The sequence below is a fragment of the Harpia harpyja genome, chromosome 21, assembly GCF_026419915.1.
Source record: "Harpia harpyja isolate bHarHar1 chromosome 21, bHarHar1 primary haplotype, whole genome shotgun sequence".
Taxonomy (NCBI): Eukaryota; Metazoa; Chordata; class Aves; order Accipitriformes; family Accipitridae; genus Harpia; species Harpia harpyja.
Genome location: NC_068960.1, coordinates 9290978 through 9317239, shown reverse-complemented (window position 1 = coordinate 9317239; position 26262 = coordinate 9290978). Strand labels below are relative to the sequence as shown.

Sequence of the window (26262 nt, the reverse complement as noted above, 5' to 3'; positions counted from 1 at the left end):
TCGGCTGCTCTGGCCTCGCCGGCAGGCAGGCGCAGGTAGCCGCGCGCCGAGACGGCGTGCTCCGCGGCGTGGCTGAGGCGGGATCGGCGGCCGAGGTTTTTTTTTTTTCCTCGGGGGAGGAGGGGGCGGCCGGAGGTCGGCCCCACGGCGTCAGGGCAGCGGGCGACCCCCGCCTCCCGGTGCTGCCGGGGGAGCCCCGGCGGTGGGCTTAGGCCGCTGGGGCCTGGCCCGGGGCCTGGCCCGGGGCTGACCGACGGCCCGGGCTACCGCCTCCCCCGTGGGGGGCCGCGGCGGCGTCGCCCCGCGCCGCCCTCACCGCCCGCTGCTTTCGTCTAGGCCATGGCAAAGGCCGTCTGCGTAAACGGGCACAAAAGGCCCGCCGGTGCCGCCGAGGAGGCGGGCGGACGGCAGGCAGCTCGGAAGAGGAGGAAGGCGGATGGCGGCCGCGGCCCGGAGGTGAGCAGCGAGGCGGGCCCGGCGCCCGTGGCGGGGGGGTTGTGAGGGAAAGGCCGCAGGCCTGCGGCCGCGCGGTAGGCCTCGCTTACAGCCACCTCTTCGGGGGGTTTATCGCGTTGGGGTGCGGGAAGGTCAGCAAAAACGTGTTTTACTGGCAGTCTGGCTAGGCGGTTGGCTAAAGAGAGCGCCTGCGAGTAATGGCTTAAGTTTTGCGCCGAGAAATGTGGAAAGGAACTCGTTCGGAGCGCTAGGCACTTCCATTTAAGGAATCCTGTTGAAATAGAAATACACTCTCCAATACAGTTTTTTTCCTAAACAAAGCAGATCGTGAAAGGAGGCTTGTGTCTGCTCAGCACATTCACACCTGAAGGGTGGAGATCAACCCAGAGTTTCAACCTCACAGTAACACCTTACTCACCCAGGTTACAGCTCACTTGGTGCCCAGTATGGGAGAAGAGCAAGCATCTCTGACCTGTGAGATCGGTCTTATTTGTACCTGATTAGAGACTGAAATCCCTGTGGTTGGCAGGTAGCCTTTGCTTGGTGAAACGAAACTGCTGCTCTTTGGTTGGGTTTTTTTGGCAAAGCTCTCATTAGGCTGTATTGAAAACAACAGTGCCATGACTTATTTGTCTAACTTGGCAAGAGAGATGAGGGACTAGCAATTACACTACCCTGTGTTACTATTACCAGGTGATTCTTAACCACTTGAACCTCAAAGGCTGTCACCTCTGTTTAGCTTTCTTACCCAATGACAAATGGCTTTGGAAGTGCACCAGCTCAATCCCATGTGGGCAAGCTCTGTCAAAATTAATGAGCACAAGGCTTGTTACTGTGGTGGGGAAAACACAACTTCTGGTAGTTGTTTATCCTGTGGGATTTGCTATTCTGTAGTATTCTGTGGTCTTTTTTTCTCCTCCCTTGTACGCCGTGATGTCTTCTCATCACATAAAAAAAGAGTATCTTTAAAATTTTTACAGGCCAAAGGAGCTCCATTGGAACAGGCCATATGGTCAGTGGAGGACTCCAAAATCATGCATTTACTTACTGATTAGCTTTTAGGAGAATTTGTGCATTTAGGCTTAAAGAACTGTTGTGTTGAACTGTGTGGTACAGTCTCCACTCCATCTCATCTACTCGATGCTTTCTCTCTGCAGGTTCTTTGGATTTTACGGAAACATTTTTTTTCCTGCAGGGGTCAGCAAACCCATCTGCCAAAACAGATCACATAATGTAAATGAAGCAAATGGGTTTCAGCAAAACCTTACATGAAGTGGCTGCATATAACACTTGTATAAATGCCCAAAGCTCTACAGCAGCAAGTGGGTGAATGGGTGGAGAGAGGAGAACATCGTGTTTGTGAATCAAATAGCTTTAAGTCTCCTTAGTACATACATCTACTTATGTTAATTTTTATTAAATAAATCCTTGAAGTTAGAGTACCTGGGTTACTGAAATATTGATAGTAAATTTAATATTAAAGTGTGATCTGAAAGGAAACTTTTGCCCATAGTAAGTGGAAGAGTTATTTTAAATGTAGTTGATTGTGTCCAAATAGTTTCCTTTTACCATATTATTCACTTCATTTTTCCATGAACTTGTGTGATTACATAAAACCTTCCTTTACTAGTGTTCCCCTTTTTACAGGAAAAGGCATCTCACTTGTCAGCAGCTTTATTTGGTGAGGACTGCGAAATCAGCCATGACCAGCTGTATGAGTTGTTAAAGTATGCAGCTTTGGGAAAATGCCACAATGCAACACAACCCAGGTATAACACATTCATGTTCAGGAGTCAACCCTGTCTTGTGTCCTCACATGTTGTGAAAGGCATACCTAAAGGTATATTGGCCATGCTGGTTTTGGAATCCTTGCAATGCAGTTACCATAATGACAGCCTGTATTATGTAGATGCAGTTGTTAGACTTGGCCAGAGACCAGAATTCCTCTTCTGACAAAAATTCTACCGTTTCATGGTTTTGTTTCACGCAGTTATCAAAAACTAAACAGTATTGTGGAACTGAAGAAGCCTCACACACTGAGAAACAAAATACCAGGTTAAAAATATTAACACGACACAAAAAATATTAACACATTTCACATCAGATATAATTGAAACAGAGTGTTCTAGAGTGTTTTGGGAAAAACATTTTAATCACTTTGCCCTTTTTCAGGGCAACTTCTCAGCAATGGAAGGGAAAGGCTGAGGAGGGTATATAACCTCACGTGGCAAAAATATGATGAAATGTAATGAATCTTGAAATGAAACTTAAGGCAAAAATGATCCCACTTTAGATTTTTAGTAGTGAATAGAAAATTATTTTGTGAAACTTTTTTCGATGCATTAATTCACTAGACTGCATCACTGCAGCTGAAGTTACTCATGTGTTCATATGCTGATGCATATAAATGAGGTATAAATGTCTTGAAATGGTACTGCAGCAGAATTTTGCTATAACTCATTCTTTCTCTGTCTCCCATATTCTGTTGCTTCCAGGAATATGTGGCTTTTTGAGATAAGCCATAAAGCCTTTTCTCACTGAAGTAATTTGGCACTTTGCCGTTCACTGACTTAAAAGCTGGGCTGGTTCCAAGTTTGTTTTTAAGAGTGCTTGATAATTGTTTTGCTTTGATTTTTTTTTTTTTTTTTAACTGCAGCTGGTGCCGTATTTATCACCAAAGACACCTGGCTGGGGTTGTGGTTATTGTTCTACATGAAATGAGCCAACTCCATTTCTACAAATTCTATTTGCAGTTCAAACACCTCAGAAAAGTGTTCCAGCATGTAAGTCCCCAGACAGCATTGCTGTCTTCTAAACTTCTTCCAGTCCTGAAACCATGTCCCAAGGATTAATTGCAGCGGTGAAATGACTGCCTTTTCCAATAGGAAGTGGCCATCTTTGACTCACAAAGCAAGCTAATGAGAGGATCTATTTGTAGCCATTGTCAGCTCAGAACAAAGGCCAAGGCTTTGATATTAGAAACAGGTTTTCAAGACTTGATGTCTTTGAAGCCTTACCAGGTGAAAAGTGTATTGATGTTTCAGTCGTCTGACTATTATGCTTCCTGCATCTTCAGGATGCCAATGAGATTAAAAATATCTCAGTTAATTTGGAATGTACTCTGAGTGAGTGAGGAGACTCTCCAATAGAGTTATGCTATCCCACTGGCTGAAAAATCTCACTATTTGCACTTTATGTCAAGTTTCTCCCATTTCCCAAAAAGATTATGAAAAGAATTATTTTAATTTTCTGAGTTAGAAGCAATGTTTTTGAAGGAAGACTTCTAGAGAATTCTCCCTGAACTGCAGCAAATGCAAATCACAACTTAACTGGAAAGTCTGGAACTTGTTTTAGTTTCTATCAAAGAAAGTCTTGAGATTTGCCTTCTTGATCATATCAAGCAAGGCAAATCTGTCCCTTAGTACAAAGAATCCTGTATCGTCTGTCATTAAAACAGGTTTGGTTTGTGTTGAGTTTTTTTTTCTTCCTTGGGAAAACACCAAACATATTTCCACTACTTCTTTATCTGTCCTCTTCTAAATTTGGCTGGTTTGGGGATCAAGAAACATCTCATTTGCTTGATATTTCTGCTTCTGTTTCAAAGTCTCTAACACATCTCTTTTTTCAGAGATTCACATTAACACCTTCCGCTAACTTCCTAGCCAGCCTGTATGGAGAAGGAGCAAACCTGAAACCTCAAAACACTGCACAAGGTATTTTGTTTGGGTTTGCATCATCTGTTTCAACAACAGTGATTCACTTCCAACAGTAATTTATGGCTTTGCATCCTGTGCAATCCCAGCGTATTGCTATGGTAAACTTGTTTACAAAGGAAAATGTACAGTAGCTTAAAACATGAGACTAGTTGCCCTAACTAGTTCAGTAACTCTCTGTTGGGCTTATTGTCACAAGTAAATGCAAAAAACAGAGAGAAAGTTTTTAACATGCGTAATCCAAAATTCTGACGCGTTACCCATTTTGGGATTATTCTATTCTAAAATGTATCTAATAAAAGATACAGGGATATAAATTAGATTAAAGCTAAGTAGTTACTCATTTCTTAGTTTTCTGTGTTATACTGAGCAGCAAATCAAGGTAAAGAATGGGTATGTTGACGACTGATTTCCTATTTTTACACTCTTTATAGAGGTGATTGTAATCCAACAGGCTTGTACAAAACCTGCAAGAGACTACAATGCGAACTTCACTGAAATTGTTAGAAGTATAACAAAGAATCTTGAATTCAAGTCCTAAATGGGAGAATGAACAGCTATTACTTTCAATGTATTGACAAAGTCCTCTAGCATCCTGACTGTAAACCTACTGCACAGTCACAGATCTGAGATGTCAGGTATACTTTTCTTTTAAGTGCCATCTGCAGAGAGTCACCTACAGGATAATTTAACTTTATACAGCTGTGGATTCTGGTGTCAGTTCAGTGCTTGCATCCTTGTGAGCCACACCTAGAGCACATTTTCTCCTGATAATACTTACAGGAAAGAATTTCACAGAGAAGGTAGAAAAAAAAAAAGATAACTTCTTCTACAGCTTACATGAAGTAACAGATGATTATGTTGTCATGCTTACAAGGCAAGTTTGTTCTATTTATGAAAGGAATGTGAGACAGAGACTTGTGATGTGACTTGCTTGTGAATCAGCCAGCAGTGTCAGTAGCTGAACTGAGAAAAGACTCAAGTATCCTGAATATCAAGTATATTTTGTACACTGTATACATTACATAGAGTATATATATAATGTATATAGTGTGTCTATATATATATACACAATAGATGAGAGATAAACTGGAGATGTGTATATATATATATATAAACGGGGGAGAGAGAGAGATACAAATAAACTGGAGATAGACAAATAGATTGTTTGTCTGTCTGTCTGTCTATCTATATCTTGAGTTTATTGGTCCAGGTAGTGTTTTCCTTTGAAATGGTGTAGCCTCTTAGTGTGCATACTAATGCAGAAAACTGACTGCAAGTAGGGAGTACTGTCTGAGCTTGACAGATGCTTCTGTATTTTACAGGTTTGACTTCCACTAGCAGTCAATGTATTCCTAAAAGCTCAGACTTGCAATGTGATCCCATCATTCGGAAATATGGAGAAAAAAAGCGAGGCCTTACTAGCTATACTCTAACTTTAGAAGAGCAGAAAAAAAATGATTATCCCATAAAAGGTCAGTTTTTGAGGGCTTTTGTTGTTCTGGGGTTTTGGGGGGGGGGGGTTGTTGTTTTTTTTTTTAATTTATTTTGACAGTTAGTGATATGTTTGGTCATATAAGATATATGATGAGTTTTAGAGTAGAGAGGTCTGTTTCTTATTCGTGGGTCTCTTCATTCTAGGCTCCCCTGGATGTAAGGGCTATATATATACAGAGTGTGATCAGCAGAGGACGGACAGCAGCCCCCTCTTTGGTCTGGATTGTGAAATGGTAAAAATAAATGTGTGTGGCCTTGTAAAATATAGTCAAGCAACCAGACTCCTACCAGCTATTCCAAAGTGAGCCAGGCACCCTGTGTATTTGCTAAATCACTTACGACATATTAACATCTGCTGCCAGTCCCTTCATTGATGGTACCAATGCTAGTGCAGCCATGGGAACAACTCAGGAAGTGGTTCTGGCAACAAGACAGAAATACTACCTTGAGCAGGGCAGCAGAGAGCTCAGTTCTGCATTGGCTGTCGGAGCAGCAGCTGGATCTGCCAGGCCCATCAGGAATGCTGCAGTAACCCTTGAGACTGCTGTGGAATTCCTCCTCCCAGCCCTCCCCAAGGTTTGGGAAAGAAAAGATCCTTCCCTATCACACATCTTTCCTTTAGCCATCAGTTCTTCTGGCAGCATGCTGCTCCTTTAGTGCAGTTTTGACCTTGCGGAGATGCCTATTTGGCATCAGCGTTGAGTAACTAATGATACAACCTGGGCTCTGCTTTTAAATTTTACATCTTCTCTGGTGAAGATGCTCTCAGTGACAGCTCTGCAGTGCAGAGCACAGACTGATTCTGTGAAATCAGCACTTCTTTATAATGGTTTTCTTTGTGTTGTGCTTGCCTGTGTGTTTGCTGTGCTGGTGGTGGGCATTTAACAATTAAAATGAAGCATGCTACAGTATAAAACAACTAGCTGTGAGTGGTAGATCTCTAAGTTGAGGAACTCCTTAGTAGTGATGCTGGCTCCAGCCAAATCGGATGTTAGCTGAGGTTTTTGAGTGGGAGCATCACGCTGATTGAACTGCCTCTGCTTCTTCCTGATAGTGCCTGACTGCAAAAGGAAACGAAGTCACTCGTGTCTCTTTGGTGGATGCACAGGGTCAGTGCCTCTTGAATGAACTAGTCAAACCTGAAAGCACAGTAGTGAACTACCGCACCAGGTGACTTCCACATAAGTTTCTTATCTCTTCGTCTTCAAGAGCTGCAACCCTTTCAGATTAAGCCTGTTACACAGGAGCTTTCAGAAGGCTTTGGTTTGCACAGATGCCTACTGCATTTCACTCAGTGTTAAGAATACAGTTCTTGCTGTGTGATTAACATAACCAACATTATGTATACTCTCTTTGCTACGTAGTGCCCGTGTGGCTACTGGCAGAAGCTTTACCATTCTGCAGTGTTCTAGGAAAAGTTCTGTTACAAATTAATGATACACAGTACAAGTTAGTCTTTATTGCTGGCTATAAAATAAGATGGAGGGTGAGTGCAGGATTGCAGTCTGTGTCTCTCTGCTCCATAGCCAAATCTGCTGATCTGTAAAAAATGAACAGAGCAGCTCATCAGCTTGTGGGCTGGGCTCAGTATTATAACAAAAGCAGGCAAAACTCAAGCCTTGTCTTCTCCAAAACTTTGCCCGGCTTTATGTAGGAGGCGACGTGCCAATCCCCTCAGGTTACTTGGAAGCATCTCCTCCCACCATCAGTCTTGCAGTATTTCCTTACCTGTGCTATCTGATGCCAAGAACTCTATCACTTAAGAATAAGTTATACTTGAGAGAGAGAAACTTCTGAAACAGATGTGGTAGCACTCATAGCGGTTTAATACACCTGCAGTATATCCTCTTACAGTAAATAGCATTCTGTCATTAGTTACACTGAATTCATATTTTACATGCCCTGCTTGTAATATTCTCCAGTAGGTGCTGTTGCTAATGTGTTGCTTTTACCTCATCCAACTTCTGTTTCGAAGATTCTCCGGAATCACAAAGAAAATGCTTCTTCCAGTGAAAACAAGACTGTCAGACATCCAAACCAGACTAAAAAAAATCCTTCCCCATGATGCAGTATTGGTGGGTCATTCTCTAAATGCTGATCTTCAGGCTTTGGAAGTGAGTATGCTTTTAAGAGTATTTTTCCCAACCCTGTGATACTCATTTCAGACCTAGAAACTCTAAACAATTCCTTTTTTTGCTAGTGAACACTTGTTAATTGCTTTTTATTATGAATAGCCTTATGTCTGTAAGGATTTGAAAGAGAAAGACTCTCCTTACATCTATAAAACTTGCGAGGGGCTGTTCAGAACCCAAAAGGAAGGAAGGAGTCTGTCCAGACACAGAAGTCTGTCCAGACACAGATACGGTTGCAACGTCTCTACTTCAGCCAGATGCTTCCGATAGCTCTGTCATGGGAAGAACTGAAGGCCTTCCTGTATTTAATTTAATCAACCTAAAATGCTTGAATCATAATTAATCTTTCTAACCCAATCTAGGTCTTCCGAATAGAGTGTTAGAAAGGAGAGTTGGGCTTGTTTCATTATTCCCATCTGCTCTCTTGTTGTGGACCAGTTATCTATCGTGTGAAACTGGCAACTGAAGTGAGAAGGCAGAAACACATAACAATGGGATTACTGCCCAATTCTATATGACTGCCGCTCATAAATTAAACTGGTGATGTTTTCTCTCCTCCAGATGATCCACCCCAGTGTTATTGATACTTCATTGCTTTTTGCCAGAAATGAAGGTCGAAGATTTAAGCTAAAATTTCTAGCCAAAGCTGTTTTAGGGTAAGAATATTACTGTATTGTCATAGGAAATATTAGAAACTGTCACGGTGGGTTATAGGATCTTGCTCTTCCACTAGTGGCATCAGAATTTTTATTTTTATTTTTTTTTTACCAAAATTCAAATAAAGGAGCAGGCTGTGCAAATAGACATGGTAAAGAAGAATTTACTGCCTGCTTGAAACATCACGCAGCATAATAAATTGGCTTGTCTTTGAGCAAGCAGAGACGCTGTGACCCAACCAGATTTGAGTCCTAGCAAAAGTAGCTTTTCTGCAGGTAGCAGTACCAGTGTATCAAATTGTAGAGCAACAAAGACACTCTGGCTCACACAAATGAGATCTGTTGCAGTTAGGGAGAAAGAAAGGCTAATGTGTGAAAGAATGATTCACTGACTTAAATCATATTCCTCAGTGTACTAGCTACCACTGGATAGTATGTCTTAGAGATACAGTTCTCACCATTCACATAGTGAATATTAATACTCTGCAGTGCCAAACTTCACTGAGTTGGGTCATTGGTCAAGGAAGAAGTAAAATGAAAAATAGTCATGCATCAGAGTACTAAGTATTAGCACTGCTTCTGTCAAAGCCGGTAAACAGTGTTTTGCTCAACATTGCAAAAACATTTCTTGCAGTAACTTTTGGGAATATTTCACAAGAATGCTGCTACACAGAACTGAAATCCTTTTTGGAGAGGGGAAAGATATTTTGCCTGAAAAGGACCCAGTTTAGAAAAGACAGGATGTTGGTCAGTGTGGAAAAACAGATAACCTGCCTGTACACCTAATTTTGATGCCCTAGGAAGGAGATTCAGTGTGAACAGAAGCTTGGGCATGATCCTGCAGAAGATGCTAGAGCTGCATTGGAATTGGCTCAATTCTTTATTGAGCAAGGACCAGCAAAGGTAGCTATATCTAATTAAGATTTCTGTCCTTAATCACAGAATGTACAATTGTGCTTATGAAGGAAAAAAAAACATTCCTGCCCATCCTCTTGTTGATTTAAAAGAGAAAATGGAGCTGTGATAGAGGCCTCAATTTTGACAGCTTGTTACTTTCAGCATATATTCAGGTATCTTAATAGCCTGAGTATTGCCAGTGTTCCAGTACTCAAACACTGACATGAATCAGCATTGCTGCTGATCTTGAAGAATGGATTGGGTAGAGAAGGATTGAGACACTTCCAGCCTACGGGAATGCCTGTCATTTTTCCAGATGAAAGAAGTGAGAGACCTTGTATGTTGTGGTAGTGATTCATCTGGTTTTATGAGTCTCTTGCTTGTGTCGTTGATTTCTGAGAGAACTTTTTTTGGAGATGATTGCTGGTTGATGCTGCGAGTACTGCATGCTTGAAAATTACAACAGAAAATAATAAGACAAGAAATTAATGCCTGTTTTTCTTCACTACTCTGGAGTGTGCCTAGATGACTCATAGAGAAAGCATATGCTTTTTGGTTAGCTACAATTAGCTCAGATGAAAGCCAACTACTAATCTTCTTCCTTCCCCAAGGTAGCAGAACTAAACTTGGAGATGCTTCTGACAACTGAAAAACTGGCTGAGGTTTCACAGAAAAAAGCTGTGTTACAGCCACAAGGGTGCAGGGTCCAGAAACAGTTGAATGAGCCTCCACATTTATCCAAACCATGGTAATAAGCTTCTCAAATATGCATGTTTTTCCTTCTGTTGAATCCTCAGTAAAATCAAAGAAGTGCGTTATGTTTTTCAGAAGCCATCAGGGTCTTCAGAGACACCCAAATAATTGTAGCATAGCACTGAAAAACTTTCAGAAGTTGCATCTTAAATTTCACAAAGCATTTTCTAGGCTTCTTTTGATGTTGAGGACAAGAATATTCTTTCAAATTTCTTTAATGAACTGTATAATTTTTCTCTGACAAGCACTTCTTGAAAGCTGTTAATTCACCATATTGATAAGTACTGTGATTCACAGCTTTTCTCTCTCTGCTAGTTTTTTAGACTGCTTGCAGGTGACTGGCCAAAAACCCCTCCTTTTGGGCAGACAGGAAATGGACTCTTCTGGCCTGTGTCAGAGTAACCTGAGCACTTCAAACAAACAGGTGAATGGACTTAGAGTGGGTTGGTCTAAGCAAGCATCAAAGTAATATCAAAGTTGGTCTTGTTCTGGGGGTGGGTAGATGAGTCCTATTTTAAAAAGCTGACTGACAGTACTGTTAGCAATAGTGTTAATACCGCGTTAGCTAGATCCATTTTAACATTTTGGAAATAAGCTTTGATCCTCTACATCCTCTCATGACTCGCTAAAGAAGAATTTCTGCCTGAGGGCTTCCTTGGACAATAATGAAAATTAAAGTTGAGAATTAAGTTCAATAGCTTTGTTTCTGATCCTTTGCAGTACAATTGTCTTGTACCTCTTTGAGGCTTGTACACTCTTTTCCCTCCAGATTCTTCAGAGGGCCTTAGAAGATGTTCCCCTGTCCACATTCAGTATCATTCAGTTCAGTTTGGGTCCAGAGTACATTGCATCTCACCTTCTTGCTGGACTTTATGAAAAGGTACTATTTTTTTGAAAATAGTCTTCATTGCTGAGCTTAGAAAGAGACATTATTTATCTGGAGGCACCAAGTAGTTAGTTCCTTTGCTTTGTGAAGTTCCTTCTCTAATCTGTGTTCCTACAGGTGAGAAGCAAGCTGACTGACATGCTGACAATTTACGCAGGTCCTTTTGAAGAAAGCTTTTGTCTGAAGTCTGTGAAAAAAGAATTTGGGAGATGTGGACCAATCCAGTCTCTTACAGTGGTAACTGAAACATACCAGGTGAGGAGGACTCAAAGCATTAAGCTTGCTGACAGGCATGGAAGGCCCTAGTCTCTTGGAAAGACATGGAGTAGAACCACTGAAATATCAGTTATTCTGTTTGGGTTTTTTTTCTGGTGGTTTAGTCATCAGCTACAACAATTCAGGGTATCTAAAAGCTGTTCCACACAATGACAAGAATAAACACAGCTCATGTGGCTTCACTGTGCTGTTCACGCTGAAGGGCTTTGAGCATTGGAGAAGCTGAGATGTTTTTTGTCCCTCTCGAGAGAACTGATAAGCTAAGGCTTTTAATGGCAATTAAAAAAAAAAAAAAAAGGTTGGTATTAATTGAGGAGCTAATTGAAGGTTGTTTTTTAACAGCTATGGTGTATGGAGTGTTACATATATTACCCTGAAACCTTTTTATATTCTATTTTTAAAAGAAGACACAACTTAGTATATTGAGACCTGACTTTTTAAAAGGGAGGGCTAACGTGTCTTATTGATAAGCCTGAACTATCTTATCATTCTGTTTCAAGCCCTATGTCTGTATCCAATACGAAGTGCTGGAAGCTGCCCAGCTTGCTGTGGAAAGCCTAAATGGAGCTGAGGTAGCAGGATCCTGCATTAAGGTAAACAATGCAAACAGCAAAAGTCTAAGTTATGTTGAGCACAGGAACAGCATCCAATATGTCTCTTTTAACATCTACTTACAGCATAGCATCTGGGTAAATGCTGGCTGGTTGTGCTGTTACCATCTCCCTGTCCCTGGACAATTCAGAGCCACTGGCAGAAAGGAAATGGTTATAGCCCTCTCTTTTCCTTTCTGCCTGTCAGCAGAAGGGAGGTTAGAAAGCATTCTGACCTCCAACTGCAGCTTTAAAAGGAAGAGCCAAGTAACAGTGTGTTAAAATGCCATATACAAAGTATGGCATTCTTAATTTTGTAGTGTTTCTGCATTACAAATGTGATCTCTCTTCCTTTTTCATGACTAATTAAGTTAGCCTTCATTAGTTGTTTTTTCAAGGGAGGAAAAATAGCCTGTCAACTTTGGTTAATAGGAGAAAATAATTTAAAATAGAAGCTCAGAACACAGCTGCTTGGGCTGACATGCTGTGTTTGTTCCTGCTGAATCCACCCCAGGTCCAGAGACCCATCACTGCAGCAATGCTGGACTGTGATGTTTGGATAAAGGAACTAGAACTGGACGTAGAAAATGAAGGTATGATTTATGTGGCGGGTCTAAAGGAGTCATTAACAGAGACAGACTTGCAAGAAGAATTCAGCCAGTTGAAAGACCTGGAAACACTGTTCCTGCCAAAGGATCTTCAGAGTGGAAAGCACAGGAACTGCTGTTTCCTCAGTAAGTAGCTTCACATACAGCCTGCTTATTTCCTTCAAATAAGCTCATTTAGCAGCCCTTGGGACTTTGCACAGACACAGCAAGAGCTACTGAAACTCATGTATGCTCAAAGTGATGGTATTTAAAATACTCCAGTAAAAGCATGTATTGTTTGGCAGAGCAGTTTACAGCTAAATATTTAAAAGGAAAAAAACTCTGCCTGAAAAAAACCTGTGTAAAAAAAAAAAAAATCTTTACTTAGAAAAGTTCCAGGATAGTTCATTGGCTCCAGTACCTCAACATGAGGACTGGCTACTGTGCAGCTTCACACAGACAAGTAATCATCACCTCTAAAAAGGTGAGGCAAACAACTGGATGAGTGCTGTTGCAGTCAATTGGCGTTTCTATAGTCTGATGTTTACCTGTAGCAAGATGATGATCTGCTTGCTGCAGTGATTTCAGTTTCTCATCTCCCTCCTGCTCCACACCTTTAGCCCTGCCCTACATGTGCCAAGGAAAAGGGGAGCAACATCACTGCCAAAGCACGTTCCCCTTCTCTTTGTGTTTCAGAATTCCAGAAATCACAGAGTGCTCTGGATGCCCTTGAGGTTATAAATGGATGGACTGTGAAGGGCAGCAAACTAAGAAGTAGGAACGCTCTTGCTTCAGGTCACCTCTGGAGATGGATTTGGCAAGTGAATCACAGCAATGGGAAGCAAGGAGGAAACATCTTATATGAGAAAATGGAGCAACTGTCTGACTCTGTGAGTTTAAGGCTAGGCTGATGTTCATTGCAGTTAGTGAGGAGGTATTGCCCTGGGAACCAGGAGTGATAATTTTGAGCACTTAGGTGCAGAGCTGCATGTAACAGAAGGGTCTCCTTGTGCTGGAGCAGAGAGGCTGCCAAGGATCAGTTCCCACAAGGCAGTTTGGAGAGGTCATACCATGTGAGATAAGGTGATGTTTGCAGGGTACTCTATAACCTTAAAACCAGCATAGCTGCTCAGGGCAGCAAGTGATGCTACACAGGAACTGAAGCCTACCACTTGAGAGCAGACAGAGCAATGTACAGGTGTAGCAAGTGGTATGAGAGTCAGAGGGAGAGGTGACTACTTGTGTAGCCGTACAGGAAAGAACAGCTCCAGTTGCAGCTCTTATTTTTACTGGAGGAGGCTGCAGTGCCATTTGAGTAGGGCACGTGGTTCTCCCTGCTGCTGTCCTCACCTGTTCAATCCCTGACACTGCCCAAGGGTCAGTCTTGCCACATTCACTTTTAAGTGTGATCGCTGCAGATCTGCAGATGAGTGGGGGATTGTAATGCTTATATTCTGTTATGCAGGAGCAGGATCTAAGGAAAAAGGTGAAGAAGTTAGACCACCATATCAAAAAGCTTTATAGAAGTCTGCAGAATAACACCCTGTGCATTGTTCTCTTCCCTGGAGTGAACAGGTAACTTGCCACCTATTTTGCAAAGAGCCAAGGAAAATATATAGCCAATTATTTTTATCTTAATCTATTAAAAATTAAAACCCTGCACAAGGAAGTGAAAGCCTGAGAGAAGGCCTGAACAAGCTGTTGTACTTATTCAGTCTGACTTTCATGTTAGGCCAGTAAAACCTCAACAGTAAGTTCTGCCCATAAGCCATGCCTGATCCAGAACAAGCACAAGTGCTGAAACCACTTACGTAGCTGATGGTCCAGATTAGCAAGGCTGAAGTACACGGTGCTGATTAATTATACAGGTCTTGTCAGTTCACCTACCTTCCCCTGTTGGATGTTTCATCCCTATTGAGAACAAGGTAAGTTTTATGTGCCCATGAGAAAATTGAGCAGAGTTTCTACAGCAGCCACTCTTTGGAGTGGTTTTGTTTGTTTGTTTTTAAAACCACCTAACTGCTGCAGCCAAGGCATCACCTACCAGTTGTTGTCTTGTGGTACCCTGATGTATGTGCTTCAGCCATAGCTGATCAAGGAGGTGGTTCATGCACTTGTTCTTACGTGAGGGGGACAACTGGAAAAAACATTTTCACCAAGTGCTTAAGCTTTCATAGGAAGGGGCAAGTCCTAGAGTTGAGCTGGGCTTCAGTGCTAATATCAGGGATGCTTACAGATGGGGTGGGCTTTTCCTGCATTTCAGACCCTGGGGCCTGAACTGCCACAGTTACTCACTGCTTAATTATTAACCAGAAAGGTTAAATCTTTCCCAGGCAAGGCCCTAGTTACTGAGTACATACTTACTTCAGCAGTCTTCTTTCTGTTCCCTCACTGTGTCACTGTTCAGACAGTCAAATAAAGGTCACATCTCCCCTTGCTTTTCTTCAGTTGCCCTTCAACAGATGGGGTACCATTCCTTGTGGAGACAGAAGACATACCCTGAAATACAAGCAGGAAAACGGAGCTGCTTGGCAGCATCTCTTCTGCCTGGCAGGGCAGCCAGGCCAGGTTCCCCTCTCTTGCTTGCAAAGCTTCCTGCGAGGAAGCATGATGCCGTATTATCCTCTGCACCAAACAGTGTCCCTAGAAGGGAGATGCATCCCAAGCCAAGCATATATTTAGGCTTAATGCCAGTGACAATCCGTTTCAGCAAAGTTGCATGCCAGGGGCTGCTCTTGGTGTGATTTGCTCTAATTGTCAGTTTCTAATAACTTTTTTTTTTTTTTTAAATAATTTTTTAGGTTTTGGGGTTTGGTTTTTTTTTTTAATGATTTGTCTTCTTAAATAAAGATCATTGAGCTGTTTTCCCCCACACTAAAGAATGATAGCATATAAAATGAGACAGCAGCAATTCCTACCTTATTAGAGAAGTGGTTGCATGTAGCCATCTGTAAATGGTTTCTTGCACAAGCTCAGTATCAAATACTGCCTTGGTTTAACTCAGCCATGGGGGAGTCCTGAACTGAGTGCTAACTTCTGCAGGCAGTTTAGTAGTGCATGTGGTCCTTTGATCATCTGCTCTTTCTTCTGGGCTATAACCAAGTCAGCTTTTACATTTCTGAGCAATTGTTTGCATCTTCTCTACACCACTGTAGCACCTCAGTTACTTTGCATACTAACCTGTCAGCCCACTGGAGAGGTTTGAGGAGAAGACAGCTCTGGAGTTACAGTCCACACCGTCTGTCTTCTGCAGCAGATTCACTGGTCTCAGCGGGTCCAAATTTACTTTTCAAGGGCCATCTCAAACTAGCCTCACTTCATGCTTGCCTGTTGTCTCACATCACCGAGGGCTATGAATCTCACTAGCAGACCAGGTGGATTCAGGAGTTTGCATCCACAAGGAGCCTATAGAAGCCCACAGAGCCTGGCTCGCATCTCTCAGGCTGCTGAGTGGGTTGGAAGGGAGCTCCATCCTAGGCTTGGAAGAGGTTTCTTGCCAAGTGAGGTTTCTGTATTACTGTTTCCCGGAGGACTGACAGTCCAGAGGAGGCTTCTTGATTAAAAAGAATGCCAAATAATTGTTGGGTGCAGGGAGAAGGAAAAAAAAAAACCAACAACAACAAACAGTTTTTCAATCTGCTGACCCTGAAGGTTGCAGGCTTCGCACTACTAGACCAGCAAGCTTATGTGCATCAAGGCTACCCTGAGCAGAAATAACACACCTCTTGTTTCCGTTGCAGCATGCATGGATCACAATCTGGCCTTGGTCTGATGGGAATAAAAGATGACGGAGGGAGGAGTGCTTGTTAAACTGCCAAGTTTTTAAGCAAAGTCTTTTGTTAAGATATTTTTAATTACTTTAAATATTGATGTCTTTGTAAAGATCTCTTACCATAAGAACAATAGGCTTTCACTCTGTATCTTTTACAAAGTCTAAAAATAAAAGCCATTCAAAACATCTTGGAGCACAAAACCTTTTCCATTAACCCATCTTGCTGTGGCAATTTCCCTTGGCAGTGGGTGGGCTAGGCAAGTGCTTAGGAAGAGCTGGGGGCAAACCAGGGGGACTGTTGCATAAAAGCTGATCAGTATTGGCCTGCAAGATGTAACTTGGCAAGTTGTTCATTGCCAGAGACTGATGTACCAGCTGGGTTGTCTTCACTGAAACATTGCAGGCCATAGACCAGCAAGCCAAGTTAATGTAGTACCTGCAGCAGCTGCTCAGCAGTTAAAAGCTGTTCTCAGGAATTGTGTAGATTTCTGGAAATGTGCTGTGCCAGCTCTGAAGCAGAGTCGCTGCCTCCTTTCTGGGAAAGTACAGTACTTAGTCCATGGAAAGGAGGAATTGGTGATTCATACTTCTTGGACAAACTCTACTTTCTCCTCCTCCCTGACCACCCCCCCACCCCTCACACACAAAAAAAGAAGAAAAAAGAGAAGTTACAGTGTGGCTGTGGGAGGGGCAAGGGCCATTTTAAAGAAAGCACACCTCTGCGAACTTCATACATCATCACTTTCAGCAGGGAGCTGGAAGTGCAGAGTTGCACTAAGACTGCACTACCAGCGGTAGCATGAGGTCATTTGCAACCTGACAGCTTGCAGCCATTGCCACGTAAAATAAAGGCTGCTTGAGCATCTCTTGTTAATATATGGAATTTCCAAGCATGAGGATGCCTAGGAGAGCTTTCAGCACTCAGAAAAAAGAAAAAGTTTGTTACAAGGTTTGAACATGAGACGAAAGATTTCTTGATATGAATTAGAATAGGCTGAGATAAAGTTGAAATAGTTATTATTCCAGAAATTATTAGATACAGCTGATTGATTGATAGACTATTTACACCCTCCTACTTTCCAATCCCAAGTTCCCTGTGCTGGGCACTTGAGCAAAAAGCAGCTAGTGGCGTAGAAGTCGGGAGTTGCTGTGTGGAGGAGGCAGGCAAAAATAAGGGCAAGGGAGAGAAAGGCAAATGCAGCGCTAGCCCAGAGGCAGCACTAGTGGGAAGGTAGTAGATGCTCATGTCAGTGTCGTTCATACCTGAATTTAAAGCCTCCAAAACTCCTGAAATGAAACTGATTATTAAGATGAACACAGCTGATTTTTTTCTTTTAAAAGTACTCTACCCCCTCCAAGCGAGCCTGGCATCCTTTGGCTGTGGCTATTGCAAACTGGGATAAGCATCAACGTCAGGGCTACTACAAAATGCAAAAGGGAGTCAGTCCCTTCACCCAGCACTGCCAGTCCCCACTGCTGACCCCAGCCCAGCAGAGACCACGGGGTCCGGCAGCTCAGTGGAAGGGGGTGAATGGCAGACTGACCTCAGCACTCATCCCTCTGTAAGAATACGCTCCTGTTAAGACTGTTCACATCCAGCATCTCCTTGTTGTAGATGCTTGCACTGCAAAGTTGAAAAAAACCAGCTAGTTTTCATTCCACGCACTTAAAAATGATGTGGTCACCTCCCCGCAAGGACTAGGCAGGATTTAGTAAGCATCCAGGATTTCTGCTTGAGAAACTGGAGATGACAAATAAAACTAGCAAGAGTCCTATTTATAGGCATGAAAAAATAATTAATTTGTCCCCTTTTAATTGAAAATGTAAAAAGGACTTCAGCTTTAAATAAGACATTTTGTACAAAACTTGAGCACAAAAAAGTGAACACCAACGTGTCATTATGTAAACACCACAAATGTTACTCATTTGTTCAGTAATGCACAGAACACCGTGCAAGTTCCCTTTCCAGTGGATTAGATTTCTGTAGCTGTTCCCCTCCCACCCCTCAGATCTTACTGGAATACAGGAAACCCAGAAGCTTTGGAACATTTACAAAGCTACAGTAGTCAGGATACATTGTGACTAAAGGATTTTTTTTTTTTTTTCTTTAAGGGATTGGTCATTTAAATATACAGAAGTACAATAATCTCACAGGTAAATGAATGGCAGCTTGGATTAGAAAAAGCACCAAAATATTTAATATACATCTGGCACAAATTCCACAAGAAGTCAGTAATGGACAAACCAATGCTTTGCTTATAAGAAAAGAAAAACCTCAGACTGCACTTAATGCTCTTCTTCCAAAAGGGACACGACAAAAACATTGCACTCAGGATTGCTATCAAGTAAAGATGACCTTCTTATTACAACCTATTTGCATTGTGCCTTAGATTGCACATTCTATAAGATGCTGTTTCCATTCTGTTCCAGACAACAACGGTGAGCAAAATGGTAAAACTACAAACCCAATGGGACTCAGTAGATGCATCATCTTTAATTTCTCCCACTTTTCCTCTAGATCATGGTTTCAAATCTGGCCACATCCCTTTAAAAAAAGACCCTACAGGAAACAGAATTTACTCCAGCCATTTTCAAGCATTACATTTCCACAGCACTTCTGATACTGCTGCCCGAAAGAGGAAGCACCGGTCTGTTCCAAGACAAGCAATACATTCATTGTTTCCCAGAGCAAGAAAATTGGATCGTACATGGTTATCTCTTGGGTAAGTCCAAAAAGGCAAAAACCACTCCTGACACAAAGAACGGCAGATTCGATCCTATCCACCCTTGCTGGTTTTCTGAGGAATTGAGAGATTGATCAGCTAGTCGTATTCACACGTGAGTCAATGAAAGCCACACGAAGGTGTGCTCTCATTATTTCCTTAGAATTTGTTACTTCTCTGGGAGCACACACTATCAAAATGCATTCCTCCCATAAAGGGCAACTTGAGGCTAAATTGGGGCCTCAAGACCCACAAGCAAGTACTCCAAGAAATCCAGCTGGGTCAACTAGCTCTCCCAGGCTGACCCTTCTCCTCCACGCAGCCTGTCAAGGACTTGCAGTTGCTTCATGCCCTCGAGACCAGCCAGTACAAACCCCAGTTGCGTTGGGCCAGGACCTGATCCTGCCAGTTGCATCCACGGCTCTTGGAATTCGAGTCACTCGGCAACTGACAGCACGAGGCCCTCCAACCACTCCCGCCAGCCCATCTCCTTTTTTCAAAGACTATTTTAACTTACAGATAAGAAAGCAAGCATATTTTTAAGATAACTGTTTAGTGTGACTTAAAAAGTCACAACTTCAAAATATTAAGCACTATTCTGTGAAGTCCTCTAACGTGTAATACATATGGGAGTATAAAAACAGCAGCCAGCCTTCAGCTCCACTGATCCTCTGTGCAGGTTTGCCGCCTCTGGTCACACGATCTCCCCTCTCATGGGCCCAGAGAAGAGCAAGAGTCAGCAGTTGTAACTGCATAAAATGGCAACATTCAAGTAAACACACTGCTTCAACAGTAGGCAACCTTTAGTCCAAATATAATTTACAGGGGGGGAAAAAAAAAAAAAAGCACTTTACAGCAAGAACATTGGAGACAGATGTTTTTTTCTGTCCGTGTGTGAAATGACATGTTATCTGGAAAGGGCTTATCTGAAGAGTGCAATTACGCAAAGATAGAAGCTTTTTAAAAATAAAAAATGGTATAACCTCCAGAACCTGTTGGATTTTAAAACTTAACTACAGAAAGACTGAAGATTGCAATAGTAGCAAGGAACCACTGTACCGTCAGTGATTTAAGGCAAGCTGTTAGCAGGACTAGTATGTTCGTGCTCCTTTTACCTATTGTCTCACACGTCCCCCCCATCCTGTTGAAATATGTGCCCGTACAGATAGTGCAAGAGGCCACACCCCAAAAGCAGCCCTCAAACTGGAAGAAGAATCCTGTAGCAACAGTTGCTACAGCATAACATCTATTTGGGATTTGCAATGACAGTAACTGTGTTGTAGTTTTCTTTGGGGAAGGAAAGGAAGGGACACAGATGTGTTGCATGAAAAAGAGACACCACCTAAATGCATTAATGAATACAACTCAGCACTGAAGCCACTCTGGCATCCCCAATACACTTGAGAATGCTCCAGCTTTGCTCAAGCATAAGGGTTTTATCCTGAGCCAAGATTCTGACCTCAGGGAGGAAAAGGACGTGTAGCCTTTACACTTTTGCAGCTCCAATCTTTGCTGGGTGTTACAGGTCCAGTCCAACAGGGAAAACACAGTATTTTTAATCAAAATACACTCATGGCACTGCATCAGGTGGGTTCCTAAAGTTTTTCAAGGGCAAATGAAAAGGCTGATGACTCCCTCTTGGGGAGCAGCTGCTCCATCTTCAATTTATTGTCAGTACAAGTAGACTGACCAGGGAAGAGGATGTGTGATGATAAAAGCCCCTGAGCCATGTGCAATGTAGCTCTAGTAGGTTACTCTATTGCACTCCAAAACTAGCACCCAGGGGGACCGACACTTTTGTTTGCAGCTTGACTTGGCTCCCTTTCAAAGGGTCAATTGCATGCAGATTAAAAGCAGTATACCAAAAAGTATGGCAAATAGATAATACTTAACTTGGGTCAATTAAAAAAAATAGATTACTTATCCAGGCAGAAAATCCTGGGAGAAAAGGATGGTAACCTTAAACTATTCAAGTCTAAGAAAAAGAGGTAGAGATACCTATGTACTTCATGGTGAAGGAGTTACAGCCTTCTGTCTTACAATTTCATGTATTTCACTTCAGCTGGCAATATAAAACCAAAGATTCAATCTTCAATAGTCCAGAGAGAAAATTTTAACACTGGTGGTTTTGTTTGCACATGACAAAATTGAAGCAGAGCTTTCAATACTTATTTGAAAAAATATTTATGTTTTGCTGTATATTGAAACACTACCCTGAAAAATTTTGAGTTTCAGGTTAAGCATCTTCCTTTTTAATATGAAAAGGTAAATTCACATGCACACATTTCGAGCAGAATGAGCTCAAGGGAAGAACCGGGTGCCCAATTTACTGAGGATCTTCTAAAAAAGGATCACACTACAGAACACAAGGCTGCAAGACCCAGAAACTCACAATGACTATTATTTCCCAATGAATGGGAATGATGTAACCTCAGCCAGCAAATTACATCATGATCAAGGTGGCTATTAACTACGTGGTGTTTCTTTAACTTTGGTGGGCTTTTTTTGGAAACAAGGCTTAGAACTGTAAGGAAGATACTTATGTTGACAGTGTCATGAAAATACTAAGGTCACTAGTCAGTGCACAGCCATGTCTGGGAACCACAGGTGACAGGCTAGCCCTGGGATCCATGGGTTCTTCAGGCTCTGACAGACATGCAAAGAGTGAAGTAAAAGTCACACAGGCAAAGCTGCTGCTGTCCCCAGCACTTTGAACCCCGCACCTGACAGCTGCCCTGCCCTCAGGAAAAGGGGCTGCATCTATTTGCAACCAACCCCAAGTCACTTGCTCATCAGCAGAGCTCTTAAAATGTGCTTGGCTGAAAAGCTGCAGTGGTTCAGAGGCTGATTCATGAGCAGATCTGCCCTGCCAGCCTGGGGAAGGCAGCGCTTGGCAGACCAAACTGCCACAGGCTTCAGCTGTCTGATTTTATGCCACCTGCCACACCTTCATTTATTTTTCCTGTGGTTCTTTCATTATGATTGCACGGTATTAAAAAGCTATAATTCTCCGTATAGAATAGCACCAGCAGCAAGTAAACTCACAATTCAGCGTTCAATTTTAATTAATTTCCTTGGTCATGTTTTATGGCCAGCTATGGGCGGAATCTTTCAAATCCTTACTTGAATCAATAAATAGTCTTTGACCTCAGAAATGCACCCACACAAGTAAAAATTAGCACAAGTAAGCCTCCAGTTGATCTGGGAGCCAAATTTTAAAGGTGTTGCAAACTATAATATGGTGCGGGTGGTCAGTGTTTTATTACTAGGGACTAAAGTTTACAGGAGTTGTATTTCTTTGCATATAAGGGAAGGCAATAAAATGCCACAGAGTGCGGATGTCAGACCAGTTTTCCAGTATATTACTATAACTATCTATATAGTTTTCTATAGTTATTTATCTCAAGTTGCAGCAGATTCACTACATGCATAAAGTTTTCTAATGCATACTCAAAAAAAAAAATTAAATAGCTGCAATGGTTTCAAGGATTTCATCAGCATCACTGCTCACTACAGTGCTGTGCCCTATACAATAAAGATTTAAATTATATAAAAATGAAGCGTGAATGTATTTGGCCTGTTCCACAGATATTCACAGTTTAACCATTAAACAAGCATATTTTCAGAGGCTCCAGTATTCTTATAGACTTCTCACAAACATGTACAAACCCCCACTCCCACACAGGTACACCAGCATTACAGAGTATGGTCTATTCTCGTTTAGGATCATAAAATCACCAGACAATCCAAGGGAAGGTCTGACGCCCTCTCTCACTTTCAGCACTGCCAAAGAATTGCACCTTCAGTTCCTGGTTCAGGAGTTTAAAACTGATACAGGTCTGGTTGGCATTCTGTAAATCGTAATTAAAAAAAAAAAAATAAAGTTAGGCTAAAAATAAATGGTACTTTGCTAGATATATCATTTGGCTATTTTTGCAGGTATTCTACCCAATGGGTGGATTTGCTCCTGCTAGGCTGAAAGCAACAGAACAAGAGCAAGGCTGTCCTCTCGTACTGAAAGCATGGGACTTAAGCCACTGAGAATCGTATGTCCTTTCCCCAACAGGAAATAAGATTTTCCATTCCTGTATATTCACCACCACCACCTTTAAAAAGAAGCTGTATTACGTTTGATACACTAAAACGGCTAAGCCTTGATGTGCTACGGATTGATTTTCTTACTGCTATCCACATTCAGACCACAAGACAAACACCTTCCTTAAAGAGCTCTATCCCTCATCCTTTGGAACTGCTGCAGTTTAGCATATTAATCAGTAGCAGCCACTGCCACAATTTTGTGTGCATGTGCATACGCTGGCTATCCATTTGAATAGTTTAAACACTCTGGACATTTGAAATTCCCTTTAGGAAAAAAAAAAAATGAAGTGATGAACAAAGCATTTAATAGCTGAATGAATGAGTAGTCTCAAAATTATAAATACAGTCTTCATTTGCTATCAAATCAGTCTCCACTTGGAACTTTCACTAACAAAGCAGCCTCTGTTGGGGAAATTTTTTTTTTCTTTTTTTAAATTAACAGCACCAGCAAAAGTCTCACCATAAATTCAGTTATACCAGCACAAGTGCTTCAGCCTGCTTCGCTCACCAAATCAGAATAAGGTTTTGCTGCCAAACAGTGCTTGTGCCACAGTAGCTTGGATGGTTATAGTAGCAAGAACAAAGCTTTGGGTGTATTTACCTATAATAGAGCAAGTTCTGGGCTCCCCTCCTGCAAAGGGACAGGCTCAGCTACAGCTATAACAACTACATTTGTCTTCCACAGCTTAACACATCTCCCAGCAAAAGCTTGCAGAAGCAGCATGGACCAAACACTCCTTTTATTAGATGAAAGAGATGCTATCTGTGGCTTGTGGGTTTGTTTTTAAACAGTTTTCAATACCCACATTTTGTTAGTGATTTATGATCTCAGACCCAAGCTATTGCATAGGCTGCACACCAGCAAAGCCAGTGACACAATTCAGGCAGATCCTCCTCCTCTCTCTGCTAACTCCCCTCAGGCACAGCAGATGTGCAAAGCATGCCATCCTGGATCCAGTGACAAGCTTGCCACTTAAAATCTGTTTCCCTTTAGCTTTAAAACCCTTATATCACCAAAGCCATTAGATGATACGGATGACTGTCCAGGGTTTTTTTTTCGTTTGTTTTGGTTTGTGGGTTTTTTTTTTTTAATTGAGGCTATTTTATGGTCCTGAAATGCAGCTCTGAAAATAAAAGGTGTGTAATGGAAGTGTATGAAATTCATTAAGCCAGTACTTAGCTCTATAGAAAGCCTTGGCAATCATCCCTTTTACCAAAAGGTGTAAAAAGTTGACATAGTAAAATTAAAAAAGGTATCATCAATAACCAAAAAAGTTTCAACCAGTGTTAATAAAACTCCCTTTAAGTCACAACAGTTTCAACAGGCAAATAGTCCCAATACAGGCATTGTAAAATAATAAATTGACTCCTATCCAAATATTATCAAATCAGTCTAAAAATGACTCATCTACACTGTTGTCATTAAGAACACATTAAGAATTCACTTTGTCATCAGATGCCGATATTGTTGCTCCAGAAAGTGTGGAGTATTAACTGCGATTTAGCAATTAAACATAGGTTTTAAAAAATTGGTTTGTCAATATTAATGCAAAAGATAGTTCCTTATATAGAAGTACTGTGCTTGCCAGACAAGTAAGATAATACTTTAGGTATAAATCAAACAAATTAAAGCAGAATTATACCACAGTTTTCCTTGAAGACTTAGGGTTTGTGTGTTGCTTCTGTCAATGTTTAGCAAACTTAAGAAGCAGAACCTTTGGTTCTTTTAGTCAAGTAAAAATGTTCTCATGTAACCACAAAAATACAACTTCCAGAGAAAATGGAAGTCCATCAAGAAGTCCACTTTCAATAAAACTGAGGTAGTACTGCTCTTTTATTACATGATGTGTAAGAGATTTAGATACAAATCATCATCTACCACTCAGTTGACTGACAGGTACAGTAATTTTATAAAACAACCCCAACATTTAGTTTGAAACTCCAAAAAAAGGAATGATCTGGACTCATTCACTATGAGTTAGCTTAAGATGGGAATTAGCCATATTACAAAAAGCTGTTGCTTATGTTGTTTTTTAGAGCCTTATTACTGGGGAATTAATGCATTTATAGTTAACAGTTAACACTGCTGTTCATCTTGGTATAAAACCTTAAAATTATTACAGCCTAAAATTTCAACAATGTAAACAGCACTACACACAGTACAGACCTGCCCTGACAGATGTAGTATGAAAAACTTAATCTGGCACTGTATAATTTAGCAATGTTAATTTAACCTAACTAAAAAGATCTACATTGTGCAAGAAATATCAGACTTACTTATACTAATCTGAAGTCTTAAAAAAAAAAAAAAAAAACAACAACAAAAAAAACCAACCACGCTTAACTTGTAGCCAGGGTCAAATATTTCAGGGCAAGAGTAAAAGGAATAACCAAAATTAAGAAAGTGCCTAAAACATGATACAGCATTTTAGAGCCCTTTCAAAGACAAGGCAGAAAAAGGTGTAAAGTAGAAAAATCTGGAGCCTCGGTAATTTCCAGAAACATCCAGAGTTTACATTTCATGAAGGGCAACAGGTTGCTTTTGTCACTGCTGCTTCCACGCCGCTAAGTCTGTTCCTCCGCACACAGGTCCTCTGTGTCCGAAGACGTAATACATTTGGTTTCCTCTTCCTTTTTCCTTCGCTCCATTTCCCACTCCACAAAGGTATCGAAGAGACTCGGCCAGGCCTCGTCCTCACTGTAGTTGCTAAGGTCCGGTCCAATCACCTGAGTAAAATTTAGAAACATGTTCCATGTGTCCCGGGAGATTCCCTTGATTCCTGAGGGGTTCTCGATTAGGAAGTGTAACCACTGGTCCAAAATGGGGGGCTTGTTTTGGGTGAAGACTAATTTCCAAAGGGCAATGGCTATTTCCCGATGTAGCGACCTCTGTCCTTCTTCAGAGTCCAGGCCGAACTGGAAGGTGAAACGATAGAGATCCTTGAATTTATCTTCCTGCTTGGCTTCATTTAAGAGGCTGGGGAACCTTGCACAAATACCGTCAATGCTGTCTGCGTTTATTGCTTTGCAGCCTTCAAAAAACTCCTTCCTATTAAGCAAGAGAAGATAAATTAGTGTGAGCACTTCCCACTGACTTCATGCACTGAATGCTTCCCATCTCTGTTCAGCTATGTCAAATTGGAAGAAGGTTATTTGGACAAGACAAGGTATACTCTCAGCCCAGGTGGAACAAAGATTTTCACAACAGGAGCTACAGGAAAGAGAG

At 41.6% G+C, this 26262-nt stretch overlaps 2 protein-coding genes and 1 long non-coding RNA gene across 17 annotated transcripts in view; 1 reads left to right on the top strand and 2 right to left on the bottom strand.

Moving 5' to 3' along the window:
- The first annotated feature begins 279 nt into the window (after positions 1-279).
- Positions 280-18836, top strand: REXO5 (RNA exonuclease 5). Of its 9 annotated transcripts, XM_052772429.1 has the most exons (20): positions 394-456; positions 781-985; positions 2104-2225; positions 3113-3239; positions 4085-4169; positions 5495-5644; positions 5811-5899; positions 6721-6836; positions 7642-7780; positions 8360-8454; positions 9255-9357; positions 9963-10099; positions 10402-10528; positions 10874-10984; positions 11108-11245; positions 11767-11859; positions 12371-12590; positions 13140-13333; positions 13909-14018; positions 18734-18836. In XM_052772429.1, exons 4-20 carry the CDS (start codon positions 3174-3176, stop codon positions 18834-18836), a joined length of 2076 nt encoding a protein of 691 aa, XP_052628389.1. In that variant the 5' UTR covers positions 394-456; positions 781-985; positions 2104-2225; positions 3113-3173. The 9 variants fall into 9 exon arrangements, with proteins under 9 accessions (XP_052628382.1, XP_052628388.1, XP_052628386.1 ...); XM_052772422.1 differs by lacking the exon at positions 781-985 and having other exon boundaries at positions 280-456; XM_052772428.1 differs by lacking the exon at positions 781-985 and having other exon boundaries at positions 281-456; positions 18646-18756.
- Positions 7106-15098, bottom strand: LOC128134579 (uncharacterized). The gene is made up of 3 exons (XR_008232787.1): positions 14808-15098; positions 13794-13917; positions 7106-7206 (listed from the first exon to the last, which is right to left on the bottom strand). It is a non-coding gene; the product is annotated as an uncharacterized LOC128134579 (long non-coding RNA).
- The window catches only part of DCUN1D3 (defective in cullin neddylation 1 domain containing 3), a 26007-nt gene continuing 18135 nt past the window's right edge, over positions 18391-26262 (bottom strand). For 6 of the 7 annotated variants that reach the window (XM_052772435.1, XM_052772438.1, XM_052772437.1 and 3 more), the window contains one exon: positions 24308-26085. In XM_052772435.1, the coding sequence (XP_052628395.1) occupies positions 25602-26085 (484 nt within the window). In that variant the 3' untranslated portion in view covers positions 24308-25601. Of the gene's footprint in view, positions 22790-24307; positions 26086-26262 lie in introns of those variants that run through there. The other variant, XR_008232786.1, reaches the window with a different exon arrangement.